The following is a 15,888-nucleotide window of genomic DNA, read 5'->3' on the forward strand; positions in this document are numbered from 1 at the left end:
TTCCTGCTGCCTGCACCCTTCCTGCTCTACACCTTTCCTGCCTGCTTGTCACACATCTGTGTGGGCAGGTTTGGCAGGATGCACCCCCTTTCCTTCACTGGCCTGGCCCTTTGTGTGGGACAAATCACAAATTTGGGCACTGGGGGTGTGGGGCACGAGCCAGAATCCAGGCACAGGATGGTGGCATGGGCAGGGATGTGCAGTGGCCCCACAGGCAGCATGGCAAAGGCTCTGTCTGGCCAAAATCCACAGCGCTGTGGGTACCCCAGTGAGAGCTGGTGGAGTCATGGCTGCCCCGTGCTGTTTGAAAGCAGGGGCACACTGCACATCCTCCCACAGACCCCGAGCTGAGGGTGATGATTTATTTCTAGAAATGTTCGCTCAGTTCCTCTCTCTGCAGAGGACGTGGGGTGTTTGTCTCAGGGCTGGGCCCCCAGCGCTGCCACGGTGTCCTGGGCAGCGGAACGGGGCCCCTCACCTGCTCTCTCCAGGTTCCAGAGACACGTCTACACCTACCGCATCCTCCCCGATGATGAGGGGCTGCTCTCCGTGCAGGTGGGTGCAGGGGGTCGCACCCCCTGCCCTGGGCGGTGCCTCCGGGCTGGGCGTGGGCAGGATGCAGCTGTGCAGGGCTCGGGGTGCTCATCTCCCTCCCCGGTGAGGAGGCATCAGCCTGCGGTTTGTTTTCTGCATGAGCTGCAGGATGTAGGCGCCCTGCAGCCCCTCCAGCTCGGGCCCCCCCCTCAGCACAACTGCATCCTGACACTGTCCCCTCCTGCCACACACCCTGTCACAGCCTGGCCACACAGAGCCAGCCCATGGTCCCCACGAGGTCTGTCCTGCCCTCGCCTCCATGTCCCCTCAGGGTTTCTCCTGGTACCCAGCTCTCTGCAGCTGCCCTTTCTGCCCCCCAAAAAGATCATCCTGGGTGTCCACAGGGAGAATCCCTGTCTGCTGAAGGAGGCTGATGTCTCTCCACGCTCCTCACCCCATGGGTCCGGTGTCCAGCTGGCCCCAATGGGGCAGACTCATTGGACACAGCAGGCTGGGGCTGCCCTGGCAGAGGAGGGGATGTGACGGTGCTTCCGCTGCTCTGCCTCCCCAGACCATCCAGGGCATCCAAGCCAAGTGTTTCCTCACCCTCCCCGAGCTGATCTGTGCCTACCAGCACCCCAACAACGGGCTGGTGACCCCGCTGCTGCACCCCGTGCACCGGCCGAGGCCGGCCGAGGACTCGGGTGAGCCGGGGAAGGGCCGGGGGCTGTGCCGGGCTGGGAGCGGGGAGGGTCCCGCTGAGCTGCTGACTCTCCCCGCAGACGGGGAGGATGCCCGAGGCTGGGGGCACACGGTGCCGTGTCCCGGCGCTCCTCCCTCCAGCCGGACCCACATCCCGCAGCAGCTGCACCAGAGGCTGCAGGAGCAGGTCCGCAGCAGGTAACGCACCCCTGCCCGCCCCGGGAGATGGGATGGCCACACCCGGGGGGGATCTTTATGTCCACCCCTCTTCCAGCCCGGCCAGTGACTTCATGGGCTTCATGGCCGAGTACCTGACCCAGCACGTGCAGGACCTGGAGGCTCTGTGCCACGGGCACCCGCAGCTGCGGCACCTCAGCACCGCGCTCGCCACTGCCTGCCGGGCACTGCACAGGTCAGTGGCTGGAGCGGGGCCACCGCCCGCGGCCACCCACCTTGTCCCCGTCCCCCTTTCGGAGGCTGAGTGTCGCGTCAAGGCACGGGAAACGCTCACACCGCCCCTCGCCCGCTTCCTCTTCCCCTGCAGTGAGATCGACTTCACGCTGGCGGGTCTGGAGACCCTGGCCAGGGTGTTCGACCCCCCTGCATCCCCTCGCAGCCCGGCCAGGGAGCAGGTGAGTGCCCCCACAGCCCCCAGGGACCTCCACATCTTTTGGTGCAGCCCAGACCCACAGCGAGCAATCCGCCAGCCCCGTGCCACCGTGCTGCTCCAAAAATCATCCATCCTCCCCTTCAGGGTTTCCTGAGCAGCGATTCAGACCTGGAGCTGCTCCTCAACAAGATCTCCACTGTCAACCACCTCCTCTCTTCGCTGGAGAAGAAGGTGCCTGACCCCAGTCATGGTGCAGGGGGAGGCACAGCTCCCCCTCCCCAAAATTAACCCCTCTGTCAAACCAAGCTCCGCTGGCAGCACAGCCAGGGCTCCCAGCACACTGCCTGTCTCTCTGGCAGGTGCTGAAGTCGCTGCAGGAGACGGTGACAAGGCACAACCTGGCACTGCCCAGCGTGGCTGTGGCCCCCCTGCCAGCTTCCAGGCCCTTGGCCGTGCAGAACTTCGAGGTGAGGCTGGGGACACGGAGGGACCCCGGTGTCACTGCTGGGCAGGGCAGGTGTGGGGACAACTGCAGAGCCACGTCCCTGCGTGCAGGTGAAGGTGGGGAAGTCCCAGCGTGCGGGCCTGACGGTGGATGTGGAGTCGGGGACAGTGACCATCACCAAGCGGGGCAGCGGCTCCCCGGAGGATGTGATCCCGCAGGATAAAAGTAAGGGGCTGCTGCTCCTGCTGGCTGCCTGTGGGATTCTTTGGGGCTGGAGGGTTCCCTGCAATCGGACTGATGCCACGGGCATGGCCCACATGCCCTGTCACACCCCAGCCCCTCTCCCACACTGCCCTGTGGCGGGAGGTGGGGGGCCACCGTTGACCCCCATCATTCAGTCCTGCAGCTGATCAAGTACCAGAGCGTGCAGAGCAAGGTGAGGCTGGTGTGTGCCCGTGAGAACCAGAAGAGTCTGAGCAGAGATTTCATCTTCCCCAGCGCGCGGGTGAGCGGCACCGGCCGTGCCCACAGTGTTTCCAGGGGGAATACGGGGCCCTTGGGAATATGGGAAGCAGCAAATCTGTGGTCTCAGGACTGAGACCACCCCTGAAAGCTGGCTCCTACACCTGGGGGTGATGTCCACCCGATCCTGGGGTGCTGTGCCTCACATCTCTCTAAGACACCCTCACCATCCTGCAGAAGCGAGAGGCTTTTTGCCAGCTGCTGCAGCTGATGAAGATCCAGCATTCCAACCTGGATGAGCCTGAGATCATCTCGGTGTATGTTGGGACGTGGAACATGGGTAAGGGGCCAGGAGAAGGTGGCCTTGTCCTGGGAGGTTGTTGTGGCTCTTTGTGAGCCTGGCTGGGTTTTGGGAGGTGTCTCAGGAAACCTCAGCTCTGAGCTGGCTGTCAGTTTGAGGAAGAGGCTGGAGAAGACCTCAGTCTGGCTGCCATGGGCTGTATCCATCTCGTCATGATCTACTCCCTTGGAGGGTGTTGGGGAGACAGAGGAACAGGGATATCACAAGAGTTCTGGGCTGTAAATCCCAGCAGCAGTCTGGGATGCACACAGCTGATCCATGGGGCTGGCACACCGCTTCCCACCCCCAGCAGCTCCTGGAGACAGCAGAGCCTGTGCTGGAGGGGAGCTGGGGAGCCTGGCACGTCCCCTCCGTGTGACCCGTGTCCCTGCCCGCAGGCAGCACACCTCCACCCCGCTCCCTGGCCTCCTGGCTGACCTCGAGGGGCTTGGGGCGCACACAGGATGAGACCACGGCCTGCATCCCCCACGACATCTACGTCATCGGCACCCAGGAGAACTCCCTGGGCGACCGCGAGTGGGTCGAGTTCCTCTGCGCCTCCCTCAAGAGCCTCATGGCCATCGACTACAGAGTGGTAACGGGGGGCACAGCCAGGCCCTCGACAGGCCTGGGGGGCTGGGTACCAGCAGCCATCACCCCACGGCTCCTACCCCAACCCCCAGGTCCTTCCCACACCCCAAATCAGCCCAGGGAACACCCTGTGCCCCACAGACTCCATGAGTGCTGACCCCAGGAGTCAGGGATGGGTTGCTGACCTACCTGCATGTCCAGCCCCCTCCTCCGTGGCCGTGGGGAAGGATGGGGGCCCAGGCTCACCCCCTGCCCCACCACAGGTGGCCCTGCAGTGCCTGTGGAGCATCAAGATCGTGGTGCTGGTGAAGCCGGAGCACCAGCGGCGCATCAGCCACGTCCACACCTCCAGCGTGAAAACCGGGATCGCCAACACGCTGGGTAGGGAGGGGATGGGGCAGGGAGATGACCCCGAGGGAGGGGACAGCCTGAGGACCAGGACAGGACCTCTGTGCTCCCCCAAAGCTCAGTGGTGGCACATCCCTGCAGGGAACAAGGGAGCTGTAGGCGTCTCCTTCCTTTTCAACGGGACCTCCTTCGGCTTCGTCAATTGTCACCTGGCCTCTGGCAGCGAGAAGACCCACAGGTGATGCAGGGATGGGGAGGATGGGGCTGCCATGGTGGGTGTCTCAGGGGGCAGGAGGAGCCCTGAGGAGCTGTGGGGCTACCCTTGTCCCCAGCTGTCAGGAACAGAATAAGAGTGAGGTGTCCCCCTCATATGGTGCTGCTGTCCCCCCTGCAGGCGAAACCAGAACTACAGCGACATCCTGCACTCCCTGGCCCTGGGGGACAAACGGCTGGGGGGCTTCGACCTCACCCTGCGCTTCACCCACCTCTTCTGGCTCGGGGACCTCAACTACCGCCTGGACATGGATGTGCAGGTGGGAGCCTGCAGGAGCCAGGCTGGGGACAGCAGGGGGAGAGGAGCCCCAGGGGTCATTGTCCCTTCCCTGGTACAGGACATTCTCACCCACATAGTCAAGAAGGAATTTCAAGCCCTCCTGGCTGTTGACCAGCTCAACCTGGAGCGGGAGAAGAACAAGGTGTTCCTGCAGTTCAGTGAGTGTGGGGAAAAGGGCACTGCTCCTCTCGTTGACACAGCGGTGCCCTTGTCCCCATGGCCCTCTCCTGTGTCACCCCCAGCTCTTGGGGGTCCCCTCTCCTGGCACAGCCCTGCACAAAGTGCCCAGAGCCTGGGGTGCCTTGGCATGCTCAGGGCCAGCTGTGGCCAGCCATGGCTGTGCCAGCCATCACTGTGAGCCTCCCGTGGGGACCATGATACCCCATGGGGACAGGCAGGAACCGTGTCCCACATGCCACTGGCATGTCCTGATTCCAGGTGAGGGTGACATCTCCTTCCCTCCCACGTACCGCTACGAGCGGGGCACCCGGGACACCTACGTGTGGCAGAAGTCCAAGCCCACGGGGGTGAGTTCCAGAGGTTTCCCTCCAAGCAGGACACTCTGGGGACAGGGACAGCCACTGAACCAGCTGCTTTCCGTATTTCTAGATGCGGATCAATGTCCCCTCGTGGTGTGACCGCATCCTGTGGAAGTCACACCCAGAGACCCATGTGATCTGTAACTCCTACGGTGAGTGAGACCCCGGGGACAGAGCAGCCAGGGGTGGCCAGGACCCCGGAGCTTGGGGACCATCCACAGCTGCCTCTCCTGCCACCCAGGCTGCACTGATGACATCTTGACCAGTGACCACTCGCCTGTCTTTGCCACCTTTGAGGTGGGAGTGACATCGCAGTTTGTGCCCAAGGAGGGTAAGGGTTGAGGTCTGTCACCTCTAGGGTCAGGTTTGGGGTGAGCCCTGGCACACCCTGACCTTCCAGGACCTTCCTACAGCTCCCGGCTCCAGCCCCGAGGCTCTGGCCTGCATCGAGTGGGAGAGCATTGAGGTGATCCTGAAAACCACCAGCCGCAGCAAGTGCTACCTCGAGTTCCACTCCTACTGCCTGGAGGGTGAGGGGTGCTGGAGGGGGGCTCTGGGGGTGACCTAACGTGGCTGGAGCTGTGTGCTCCTCTGTTCCCCCCAGAGATGCAGCGGAGCGAGGAGAACACCTCCCAGAACTGTGACATCCCTGGGTTTCTCAAGCTGCTCTGGTCCTCCAAACATCTGCCTGTGGTGCGCAGCCCTGGAGCATCCTCATCCCCATCCCTGCCCCTGGCTCGGTACCCTGAGCCCCAAGGGGAGCTGGAGCTGTCACCACCCCCCAGAACAGAGCCCCCCTCTCTGTGCACAGCTGAACCCCATCCTGCCCGACCTGGAGTACCTGGGGGACCAGCACCTGCTCCTCAGCATCAAGGGCGTGGAGAGCTGTGAGTCCTACGGTACGTGGGGTTGGTGACATTGGGGCCAGCATGGGGGTGCCAGGCACAGCCCCCCAGGTTACAGCCTGCTGGCTGTGAGGTTGGTAGCTGGAGCTTGGCAGGAGGAATCCTGGCACCCACCATGCTCCGGGTGCTGCTGCTCACGGGGGGCTCCCGTGTCCCCCGAGCCCCGGGGGCTGCTGACGTTGTGCCCGCAGGCGAGTGCTGCCTCGCCCTGAGGTCAGCGATCGGCACCACGGCGCAGCAGTTCGAGACATTCCTGTTTCACCGTGGCGAGGAGACGGGCTCCGTGCGCGGCCGGATGCGGGTGCGGGTGCCCCGGGGCCGGTGCGGCACCCGCGAGAGGCTCTACGGTAACGGCAGCGCACGCAGCCCCTCCCGGTGCCCTCGGGGACATCCTGGGCCACGTTGCCCTCTGGTCCCCGGCCGTGGGGTGAGGCCAGACTCGCTGCCTTCGCAGAGTGGATCAGCTTTGAGGAGGAGGATGCTGAGCAAGCGGCAGAGCCCGCGATGTGCCCCAAGCTACCTCCGCAGCGCCTCAGGTAGCCCCGGTGGGCCGAGCCGTGCCGGAGCCCCAGAGCGGGGGGATGCTGAGCCCTTTCCCTCTCTGTGCTTGGCAGGAGCCGCCCTCGCAGCCTCCCGGAGCCGGCCACCGGCTACACCAACCCCGCTTACTTCATCTTCGAGGGAGTGCCCAACGCGTGTCCCCCGGCCCCCGGAGGAGCCCCCAAGAAGCAGGCAGAGCGCCCGGCCGGGGCCCAGCCGTGCCGGAGCCCCACTGGAGCGCGGGTCCCGCTGCCCTCAGAGGAGGAGCCGTGGTGTGGCCGGCCCCGCTGTGGGCCACCGAGCCCTTCCCGTGGGCACCCACTCAGCCCCTCCAGAGCCGGCCACCACAAGAGACCCAAGTCAGCCGTCCTGACGAGGGACACGGTGGGGCTGGGCGACTGCTCGCTGTACGGGGCCACTCAACTGGAGCAGGTGTCACCGCAGTGTAGGGGGGACAGACTGCGCCAGAGCCACCGCGTCCTGGAGCCGCCACCGCGGCCCTGCCGGGAAGCGCCGAGGCCACTCGGGAAGCGGGGAGCGCTCGATGCTTCGGCCCTGGAGGCTCAGCCTCCTCCGCCCGCCGAGCCGCAGCCTGCCAGGATGTAGCGGCAGCCAGCCCTGTGCACCCTCGTGCCCTCGGCAGCTGCTCCCTCCTGCTCAGCCGCTGTTCCCGGAGGCATTTCCCTTCAGCCCAGCTCCAGAGGCCGCTGCGCTGGTTCCCTTTGCTGTCACTGTCCAGAATAAAGTGTCAGCCCCGTGTGCGTCTTTCCGCACCTGGCTCTGCGAAAGGGCAAGGAGGAAAAGAGCCAGGTGGGGAAAACACCGGCTCCCGGTGTCCTGGATGTTCCAAAGTGTTGTCCCCCACCTCTCCCCGTTCCATGGGAACCCTGCGCACCCCAGCCCTCGAGGCTGCCCTTGCAGCTGGCGGGCGTCTCAGCCCTTGACCCCCTGCCTAGCACAGGGAGCGGGCTCCCCAAAAAACCCCGATCCCGCAGTGTCCCGGCTGCGCGACACGCGAGGCGGCCCCGGTTTTGGGAACACGATGCCCGGGCTGGCCTCAAGGTGGCAGTGGCCACCTTTGTCCTCAGGATTGCCCCGCAGGGCTGGGGGCACTGCGGGACCCCGGCTCCCACCGGGCAGGGGGGGCTGCCCGGGAGCGGGAGGGGGGACACGGGCCCCAGGGGTGGCGGCTGTGACCCTCGTGGCGGAGGGACTGTGATCCCCTGAGTGAGGGGCCGCGGTCCCCATGGGCAAGGGGACACAAGCCAGAGGTGAGGGACTATGGACCTGGTGGTTGAGTGACCATGGTCCCCATGGGTGGAGACATGTGGTGGCCATGGGCGGGGGGACACGGTGCCCATGGGTGAGGGCCTATGCCCTGGTGGTTGAGGGGCCATGGTGCCCCTGGGGAAAGGGCTGGGACCCCATGGGAGAGGCCGCTGTGCCCCATGTCCGGGGGCTGCAGGTGGCCCAAAGGCTGCGAGGGCAACAGAGGGATGGGAGCTCAGTGGGGCTGAGCCCTGCGGCAGCTCCTGCCTCCGCCTCCGCCCGCCTCCAGCCCTGCCTTTCCTGGGCACTTTGTTCCCGGTCCCGGGAAGCGGGAGCGGGCACACTGAGCACGGCAGGGCACGGCCAGGGCCGCCCGCAGCCCCCCGGCATGGCCCCGTCCCGCGAGGGGAACAGGCTCTCCCCGTGGGGGCCCCACTCCTGAGAGCTCCCAGGTGTGCAGGTGAGCTGGGGCAGCCCCTGTTTGGTGACAGCTGGGACAGCCCTGCCATGGTCACGCAGTCCCAGCTGGGCTGCGGGGTGAGGGGCAGAGGTGGGATCCGCAGGGCTGGATGGGTGCAGGGTGGGGTCCAGCCACTTCTCACTGTCCCTCCTTCACCCCAATTCCCTCTGGACATCCTCCTCTCTGACATGCCACCTCCTCCTCTGTCACTGAGGCCTTCATGCTTCCCAGTGTGGCCCCCTCCTCTCCTTCATCCTCCTCTCCTTCATCCTGCTCTCCATCCCCCAAATCTCCAGCTCCTCGTGGATTGAAGCTGCTCTGCTGCTGCCGTGGCTCAGCCTGACACTGTGGGCTCCTGCCTGTTCCCAACGTGGTGAGGGACAGGGACAGCCCAGCAAGGGTGGAAGGGAACCCTCACCCCACCCTGCCCAGGGTCACCTCGGGGCAGGGGATGGGGTGGACAGCAAGGGAAACACACAGCCCCACTTGTGTCCCTGGGGAGGTGTCCCAGCAGAGCATGCCTTGGCTGCTCTTCCAGGCGAAGGGAAGGATTGGAATTAGGTCACATCCCCTTGTGCTGGGGCTTTGGCTGCACCAGCCACGTGGGGATTAGGGACAAGGGTCCTTCTGCAGGATGTTTTGCATAATTCTCCTTGTTTTGCAATTTCCAAGGGCTTAGGCAAGGAGAAAAGCCCTGTTTTTCCCACGTTCCAGCAGCAGCCAGCCCCAGGCTCACCCATCCCTTGGGAGCTGCTCCAAAATCTGCTCTCACCTCCCCTCTCCACGCTCCTGCCTGCTGCTCCATGATCCCAACACCACGATTCCCATCCTGTCCCACCAGCAGGCCTTTGGCTCCAGAGCAGAATCTGCTCTGGTGTTGTCCCACTCCTTCATTTTACTGGAGCCTTTCCAACACCTCCATGAATCCCCAGGGCTGGGGGAACCCTCAGATCCCACCTGGACTGGTGCTGTCAGCAGGGCCGAAGGACAGTTCTGGCTTAGGCATGTCTGCAGGACCAGGAGCCAGGGAAAAGCTGCCAATCTGGTGGCCAAGAACATCACGTGCCTTCAACATGTGTCCCCTGCCCCTTGCCACTGGCCCATGGCTATTGCTGCATTTTTCAGGGCCCCTTGTTGCTTCACAGAGAAAACCAGAGGCCATTCCAAAGACACCATCCCTGGGGGATGTGCCTGCCATGGGCAAGGGATTCTGCAGCATTCCTTGTACATCCTCAAAATGGGCAGAACAAGAGCATCACCTCTTCCTGCAGCCCCTTCCATCTCCCTGCTCCACATCCTTTCCCTGCAGCCCCTTCCATCTTCCTGCTCCACATCCTTTCCCTGCAGCCCCTTCCATCTTCCTGCTCCACATCCTTTCCCTGCAGCCCCTTCCATCTTCCTGCTCCACATCCTTTCCCTGCAGCCCCTTCCATCTCTCTGCTCCAACAATCAGTGCCAACTCCTGGCTCACACCTCAATCTCTCCTCAAAAGCCCATGGCCAAGGATAGTTTTGCTAGAAATGTCAGCAAGGAATAGGAGTGGGGCTGGTGGTGATGTGCCCTCAGGCTAGACCAATGTGATTCAGTAATTTCAATCTCTGATTTTGGTCGTGACGACACTGAGGAAACAAGAATCCTGTTAAAATATAACTTGCCAAATGTCATCTTCTGCATTTCTATATTTCGGTGGTTATCCTCAAAGGAATGTGCTTGGGAATGGTTAAATCCCACTGCTGACTGTGCTCAGGCTGTATCAGCTGCCAGAAGCCAGGTGCCTGTGCTCTCCTCTGAGCACTCCACAGCTGCTCAGGACTTTTCCTTATTCATGTTTCACACTTGATAATTAACTTTTATTTACTGTCTTCCCCATATCTTAATTGGTTGGTGACCTGTGTCATGCGCACTGATTTTGGACAGTGAACCTGCGGCAGCTCTGCTCTGGGCTTTGTGCTCCTTCACACTCGGAGTTTGGAAGAGGAAACTGAATCTCCTGGTCCCTCATGTCCTCAGCAGCTTGGGGACACATGACACAGGACCACCACTGGCCACCACTGGCACCTCGCTCGCAAGCTCAGGCTTTCCTATCGCCTGATTTCCCTCCTGGTTCTGGGAAAACAATCCAAGTTCTCCCCACTGTTAATGTTTGATCAGGACCTGCCTGTTGCTCTCTGAACTCATCCCTGCAATAAAGGCGGGAGCTGTGGCGGGCCAGGAGCCGCAGGGTGTTGGATGTGGGCCCGGAGCTCAGCCCGTAACTCAAACAGAGCCCTGGGAGCACGGCTGGAGGGGCCCCCGCTGTCCCATCTGCCTGTGAGTCATTTATGGGCATCTCTGTCAACCTCAGGTGTCTCTCCAGGCAGGGCGTGGCAGGGATGATCCCACAGATACACCCTATGAGATATTCCTGCTGGGAGAAGCCTGCACATCCTCAGGGCAAAGGGAAACAGGACGGGGATGATGAGGGAGCCAAGGGATGAGGAAGGCCAAGAGGATGTGTCCTTCCACCTTGCAGCACCAGCTCCAGCTAATGTTCCTCCCTGAACCCCAAGTCCTCCCCTGTCCTGGTGCCCATCAACTCCTGGGTGAGCTCTGGACAAAAGGAATTGGAGATGTTCCTGCATTCCCTTCATCAAACATGGCTTTGGCTACACCCTTATCTCCACCAGCAGCACAGCAGCTCCTGCTCCCAGGTTACTTATCCAGTCATCCATCCTCCATTGGAGGAATCATTTCACCAGAGGTGGTGGACAGTGGTCACTGGTCCCTTGCTGGACACCACGGTGGTGGCAGACCCTTCTTTTTCCCTCGAGACAAGAGTTCTGAACTTTGACAGTCTGTCCTCATGCCAACTTCCCACAGATCCCAGCCTTTGATCCTAGCACAGCACAGGAGGGAACGTCCTGCCTGCCTGGTGAACTTGAGCTGGGACTTGGCTCTGGCAGTTCCTCTCCGCAGGGCTTAGCTCATCCCTTCCCTACGGACAGCACCCGGCAGCCAGCGGCTCCTCGCTGTCCGGGGACACTCTCTCCCAAAGGCTGCTGTAACAGCCCCCTCAGGATTTCTCTGGGCCACACCACTCCCCTAGACGAGCCTTTCTTCTCCTCCCAACTTTCTTCTCCCAAGGAGCCCTCTGGGAGCAGCAGAATTGTCAGGATGGTGCCAATTAGGCTGAGGCAGCTTCCAAGAGGCTGCTCCGGCCCCGGCCGGGGACTGCTGGCTCTCATCAAGGTCTCGTTGTTTGGAGGCCGTGGGGCTCTGTCCCCGATGTGGGGCTCTGTCCCCTGCCATCGCTGTGCCGGCTCAAAGGGGTGATTAATGGGTAATTAATGGGTGATTAACGGGTGTCAATGCAGGGGCTGTGGAAGGGAGGCTACCCCCGGCTCCCCACAGGCCCGAACTCGCGAGCTGAGAAAAACCAGAGAACCATCAAAGTGGCCGGAGCTTCTGGAGGGGGAGAAAATCTGGCAGCTTTGGCTCCCGTCCACGCTTTGTGCCTGACAATGGTCGGGATCAGTGACTAGTGTGCTTTTATGAACTGCTCCCTAGGTCTGGCTGGCACACCATGGCCACTCCGGTGAGGATGTTCCCAGTTTCCCTGTGGACACTGACGCCCGCTCCCTGGCCAGGAGGGAACACCACAGAAGCACCCGAGGCAAAGTGTGTCTTCGATGAAGAGTTCAAGTTCATCCTGCTGCCCGTCTCCTACGGCATCGTCTTTGTGGTGGGGCTGCCCCTCAACTCCTGGGCCCTGTGGATGTTCATCTCCAGGATGAGGCCCTGGAATGCCACCACCACCTACATGGTCAACCTGGCCCTCTCGGACACGCTCTACGTCCTGTCTCTGCCCACCCTGGTCTATTACTACGCTGACCGCAACAATTGGCCCTTTGGGACGGGGCTCTGCAAGTTCGTGCGCTTCCTCTTCTACGCCAACCTCTACAGCAGCATCCTCTTCCTCACGTGCATCAGCGTGCACCGCTACATGGGCATCTGCCACCCCATCCGCTCCCTCAAGTGGGTCAAGACCAAGCACGCCCGCATCATCTGCGTGGCCGCCTGGCTCGTGGTCACCATCTGCCTCATCCCCAACCTCATCTTCGTCACCACCAGCTCCAAGGGCAACATCACCCTGTGCCACGACACCACCAAGCCTGAGGATTTCGACCACTACGTGCACTACAGCTCCTCCATCATGGCTCTGCTCTTCGGGGTGCCCTTCCTGGTGATCGTCGTGTGCTACTGCCTGATGGCCAAGCGGCTCTGCAAGTCCAGCTTCTCCAGCCCCGGCCTCCGGATGCCCTCCTACAAGAGGCGCTCCATCAAGATGATCATCGTGGTGCTAGCGGTCTTTGCCATCTGCTTCGTGCCCTTCCACATCACCCGCACCCTCTACTACACCTCCCGCTACTTCCAGGCCGACTGCCGGACCCTCAACATCATCAACTTCACCTACAAGATCACACGGCCCCTGGCCAGCATCAACAGCTGCCTCGATCCCATCCTGTACTTCATGGCTGGGGACAAGTACCGGGGCTGGCTGCGCCGCGGGGCCGCCCAGCGCCTCCGGCCCATGCCCACGCTGGACCTGGCCCTGGTGTCACCCTTCACAGACAATGGCACGGATGGCAGCCACACGGCCAGCGCCACCCGAGGCACCGGGACCGCGCGCAGCGGAGGCGGGTGCTGAGGGCGTTCCTCAGCCCAGGGCTCCAGGAGCTGCAGCCCCTCAGGGCTCCCTGTGGGTGCTCCCAAGTCCCCAGAGCTGAGCTGTCCCTGCCCAGCCCTTCAGGGCTGAAGGCTGGAGGCCACAGATTGGTCCCAGCCATGGGAGGAGGGTCTGGTGCTGGTCAGGGCAGGAGAGCCACGGGGCACTCATGGGAATGGGAAGGACACTGAGGAGGCTCTTTTGGGGCAGCAGGCTGGTGCTCCATCCCTGGCACTCCTGCGGACACATGGGGCTGACAAGTCACTAAAAAGAAGGGACACTGGTGCCTCCCTGGGCACAGCTCTTCCAGATGGCTCAGTGGTGACACGTGGGGACCAGACTGAACCTGGGGACAGAGCCCACGCTGGGTGGGTTCTCAGAGATGTCCCTGTCACACTGCTGGCCTTGGCAGAGGGGGAGTGACATGGCCTGGGGCACTTGCTGCCCACGACCCCCAATAAAGCCCCCCCTCCTCTCTACACACAGGGCTGTTTCTCCCTGCAGTATAAGGAAGAAGGACAAGACAATCACTCTCACCCCAGAGAAAATCCACTGGGGCAGGCCTGGAGGGAAGAGCCAGAGCTCCAGTGGTGACAGGAAGGTTCTTGGGAATTTCCCTTTGTGGGTGTTTGCTCCTCAAATGTTTACCCAGCCCTTTTGTTTGACCAAGTGCCTGCGCAGAGCAGTGCTCTGAGATTGCTATCAGTGCTGTTGACTCTCCCACACCAGCCTGGCAGGGATGGGACAGGGACAGGGCTGTCCCCACTCCAAGAGCCCTGGGAGGGGTTGTCCCCATCACTTCTTGCAAGTCCTGCCTAAGAAAGGGGCACCCAGAGCATCACTGGGGCGTCACACGCCAGCCACTGCACCAGTCACACACAGCCAAGTCCCACAGGAGCTGTCCAGGGGGAAGGAGAGGGCCCCAGGGCTGGCTCATCCCAGCCCCATATCCCTGTCCTACCCAGACAAACCCTCACTCACCACTGAGCCGAGAGCAGGAGCCCTCCCTCCTGAGCCCAGTTAAACCAGTAAGAGCTGCCCCTCACCTCCCATCTTATCCAACGTGGCCCAGGTGCACCTGGGAGCTGCTTGGCTGCACCTGAGTGGTGCAAGGGCCCTGCCACACACTGCCCCAGCTGGAGATGGGACTGCCTGGGGGGGTGGTGACACTGGGTGACAAGGGTACTCACATGGGCAGGGCAGGGGTACCACCACAGTGCTGCCAATCCCAACCTCTGGAACACACACAGACAAGCGTTGGGAGGTTGGAAATCTGTATTGGGTGTGGAGATGGCAGGAAAGGCTCATCTGGGGCCACATGGTCCTGGCTCAGGCCACATCCACAGGTGGCCAAGTCCAGGAGTATCCCCCTTCCACCCCAGGGTGGGCTGTCCCCCCAGGCTGGTCCCACTTGTCATCAGGATGCCACCCCAAAAACCCCATGTCAATCCCTGGTTCCCATGACATCCCTCCCTCAGCTTGTGGTGACCTGGTTATCCCAGGGGGACCGTGCCCGTGGGTGGCCCCAGCCCCACACCAGCCCCTTGCAGGGGACAGCTGTGTCACCCACAGCCCCTCCAGAGCCCTCGCAAGGGGGAGCCTTTCCCAATCTTCCCCTCGCTTCCCCTTCTCCTCCCCCTCAGGTCGGAGGAACAGAAGGCCAGAGTGGGGACTGTCCCCCGCATGTCCCCCATGCCAGGCTGGCTGGAATTCCCCCTGCAAGAGCCCTCATGAGCCAGGACGGGGCCGGTGCCGGTGGCACTCAGAGGATGTGCAGCTCGTCTGACTCAGACATCCCATACTTGGTCTTGTTCTCATTGAAGAGCTTGAGCAGGGCATGGATGTAGAGCTCGTGGTACCGGTCCACCAGCTCCCGGCTCGGGTTCTCCACCTTGGGCACGGCCACCGGCTCCCCCACTGCGGGCAGGGGACGGGGTCAGGGTGCTGGTAACGCGCTGGGCTCGCTGGGGACACAGCCCAGGAGTGTCCTCTTACCCCCCTGGGGACCCCCAGCCCCTCTGCTCACCCACGGTGGTGATGGGTCTGGCGTAGGGCAGGAAGCCGCGGGAGCGGCAGGAGGTGAGGCCGCGGCCGTAGAAGAGGCAGGGAGCGAAGCCCATCATCTTCTGGAAGCGCCGCTGGATGCTCCTCATCCAGCTGCCCTCCTCAAAGACCACCTGGCGGAAGAGGTCGTTCTCCCCAAAGGAGAAGGAGGGGACGAGGAAGGCCCTGAGGAGGGGACACGGTGGGTGGTGACGGGGCGCTGGGGACCGCCGGGACCCGCGGGGGTGGCAGTGCTGCCGACCCAGCCGTGACCCACCCGTGCCGCAGGGCCATGCGGACGAAGCCCTTGCGGTTCTTGAGGATGAGCGTGGTGACACCGGGCCGGCAGGACAGCGACTCGGCCGCGCCGCCGATGACGATCGCCACCGCGTTGCCGGTGCCCTTCTGGGACAGCAGGTACCCGATGGCTCGGCGGGTCACCGGGAACAGCCCTGCGGCGGGACGGAGCACCGGGGATGTGGCGCTGCAGTGCCCGGGCACCCGACAGGGACCGCAGAGGGTCCCCCCGAGCGATGGCACCTGGTGGGACCAGGGCAGGGACAGTGCAAGGGCTCCCTCTGCTGCGGGAGGGGAGCGGGCAGGAGGTGGGAGAGGAGCGGGGAGGAGGTGGGAGAGGAGCCGGGAGGTAGCGAGGAGGGCGGGCTGGGGGCAGTGAGGGCAGAGGGTACAGGCAGGGGGCAGGCAAGGAGCGGGAACAGGGGGTGGGAGCTGTACAGACAGGGTGTAGGAGCGGTACAAGACAGGGTGTAGGAGCTGTACAGGGTGCAGGAGCGGTCCAGGGTGTAGGAGCGGTACAGACGGGGTGTAGGAGCGGTACAGAC

At 63.0% G+C, this 15,888-nt stretch overlaps 3 protein-coding genes across 3 annotated transcripts in view; 2 read left to right on the plus strand and 1 right to left on the minus strand.

Moving 5' to 3' along the window:
• Nucleotides 1–7,328, plus strand: part of LOC107203647 (phosphatidylinositol 3,4,5-trisphosphate 5-phosphatase 2-like) — a 9,187-nt gene extending 1,859 nt beyond the window's left edge. Inside the window, exons 3-26 of the mRNA XM_015625939.2 lie at nt 492–555; nt 1,106–1,238; nt 1,317–1,434; nt 1,511–1,648; nt 1,781–1,868; nt 1,991–2,077; nt 2,206–2,313; nt 2,402–2,516; nt 2,690–2,796; nt 2,991–3,093; nt 3,492–3,688; nt 3,948–4,065; nt 4,174–4,270; nt 4,427–4,565; nt 4,644–4,743; nt 5,024–5,112; nt 5,195–5,276; nt 5,366–5,455; nt 5,538–5,654; nt 5,729–5,817; nt 5,936–6,023; nt 6,221–6,376; nt 6,484–6,565; nt 6,644–7,328. Coding sequence (XP_015481425.1) covers nt 492–555; nt 1,106–1,238; nt 1,317–1,434; nt 1,511–1,648; nt 1,781–1,868; nt 1,991–2,077; nt 2,206–2,313; nt 2,402–2,516; nt 2,690–2,796; nt 2,991–3,093; nt 3,492–3,688; nt 3,948–4,065; nt 4,174–4,270; nt 4,427–4,565; nt 4,644–4,743; nt 5,024–5,112; nt 5,195–5,276; nt 5,366–5,455; nt 5,538–5,654; nt 5,729–5,817; nt 5,936–6,023; nt 6,221–6,376; nt 6,484–6,565; nt 6,644–7,175 — 3,037 coding nt within the window. The 3' untranslated portion in view covers nt 7,176–7,328. The remainder of the gene's footprint in view (nt 1–491; nt 556–1,105; nt 1,239–1,316; nt 1,435–1,510; nt 1,649–1,780; nt 1,869–1,990; nt 2,078–2,205; nt 2,314–2,401; nt 2,517–2,689; nt 2,797–2,990; nt 3,094–3,491; nt 3,689–3,947; nt 4,066–4,173; nt 4,271–4,426; nt 4,566–4,643; nt 4,744–5,023; nt 5,113–5,194; nt 5,277–5,365; nt 5,456–5,537; nt 5,655–5,728; nt 5,818–5,935; nt 6,024–6,220; nt 6,377–6,483; nt 6,566–6,643) is intronic.
• An 820-nt stretch (nt 7,329–8,148) lies between these two features.
• P2RY4 (pyrimidinergic receptor P2Y4) lies at nt 8,149–13,484 on the plus strand. The gene is made up of 2 exons (XM_015626811.2): nt 8,149–8,298; nt 11,845–13,484. Exon 2 carries the CDS (start codon nt 11,861–11,863, stop codon nt 12,983–12,985), a length of 1,125 nt encoding a protein of 374 aa, XP_015482297.1. The 5' UTR covers nt 8,149–8,298; nt 11,845–11,860; the 3' UTR covers nt 12,986–13,484.
• Nucleotides 13,485–14,260: 776 nt separating this feature from the next.
• Nucleotides 14,261–15,888, minus strand: part of LOC107204039 (diacylglycerol O-acyltransferase 2-like) — a 4,458-nt gene continuing 2,830 nt past the window's right edge. The window contains exons 6-8 of the mRNA XM_015626813.2: nt 15,324–15,498; nt 15,030–15,232; nt 14,261–14,920 (exon numbers count right to left, since the gene is read on the minus strand). Coding sequence (XP_015482299.1) covers nt 14,766–14,920; nt 15,030–15,232; nt 15,324–15,498 — 533 coding nt within the window. The 3' untranslated portion in view covers nt 14,261–14,765. The remainder of the gene's footprint in view (nt 14,921–15,029; nt 15,233–15,323; nt 15,499–15,888) is intronic.

Source organism: Parus major, chromosome 4A (assembly GCF_001522545.3).
Source record: "Parus major isolate Abel chromosome 4A, Parus_major1.1, whole genome shotgun sequence".
NCBI lineage: Eukaryota > Metazoa > Chordata > Aves > Passeriformes > Paridae > Parus > Parus major.

What these genes read in the sequence shown, in the direction of transcription:
- P2RY4 (XM_015626811.2), top strand. Translation starts at nt 11,861, where the DNA reads ATGGCCACTCCGGTGAGGATGTTCCCAGTTTCCCTGTGGACACTGACG.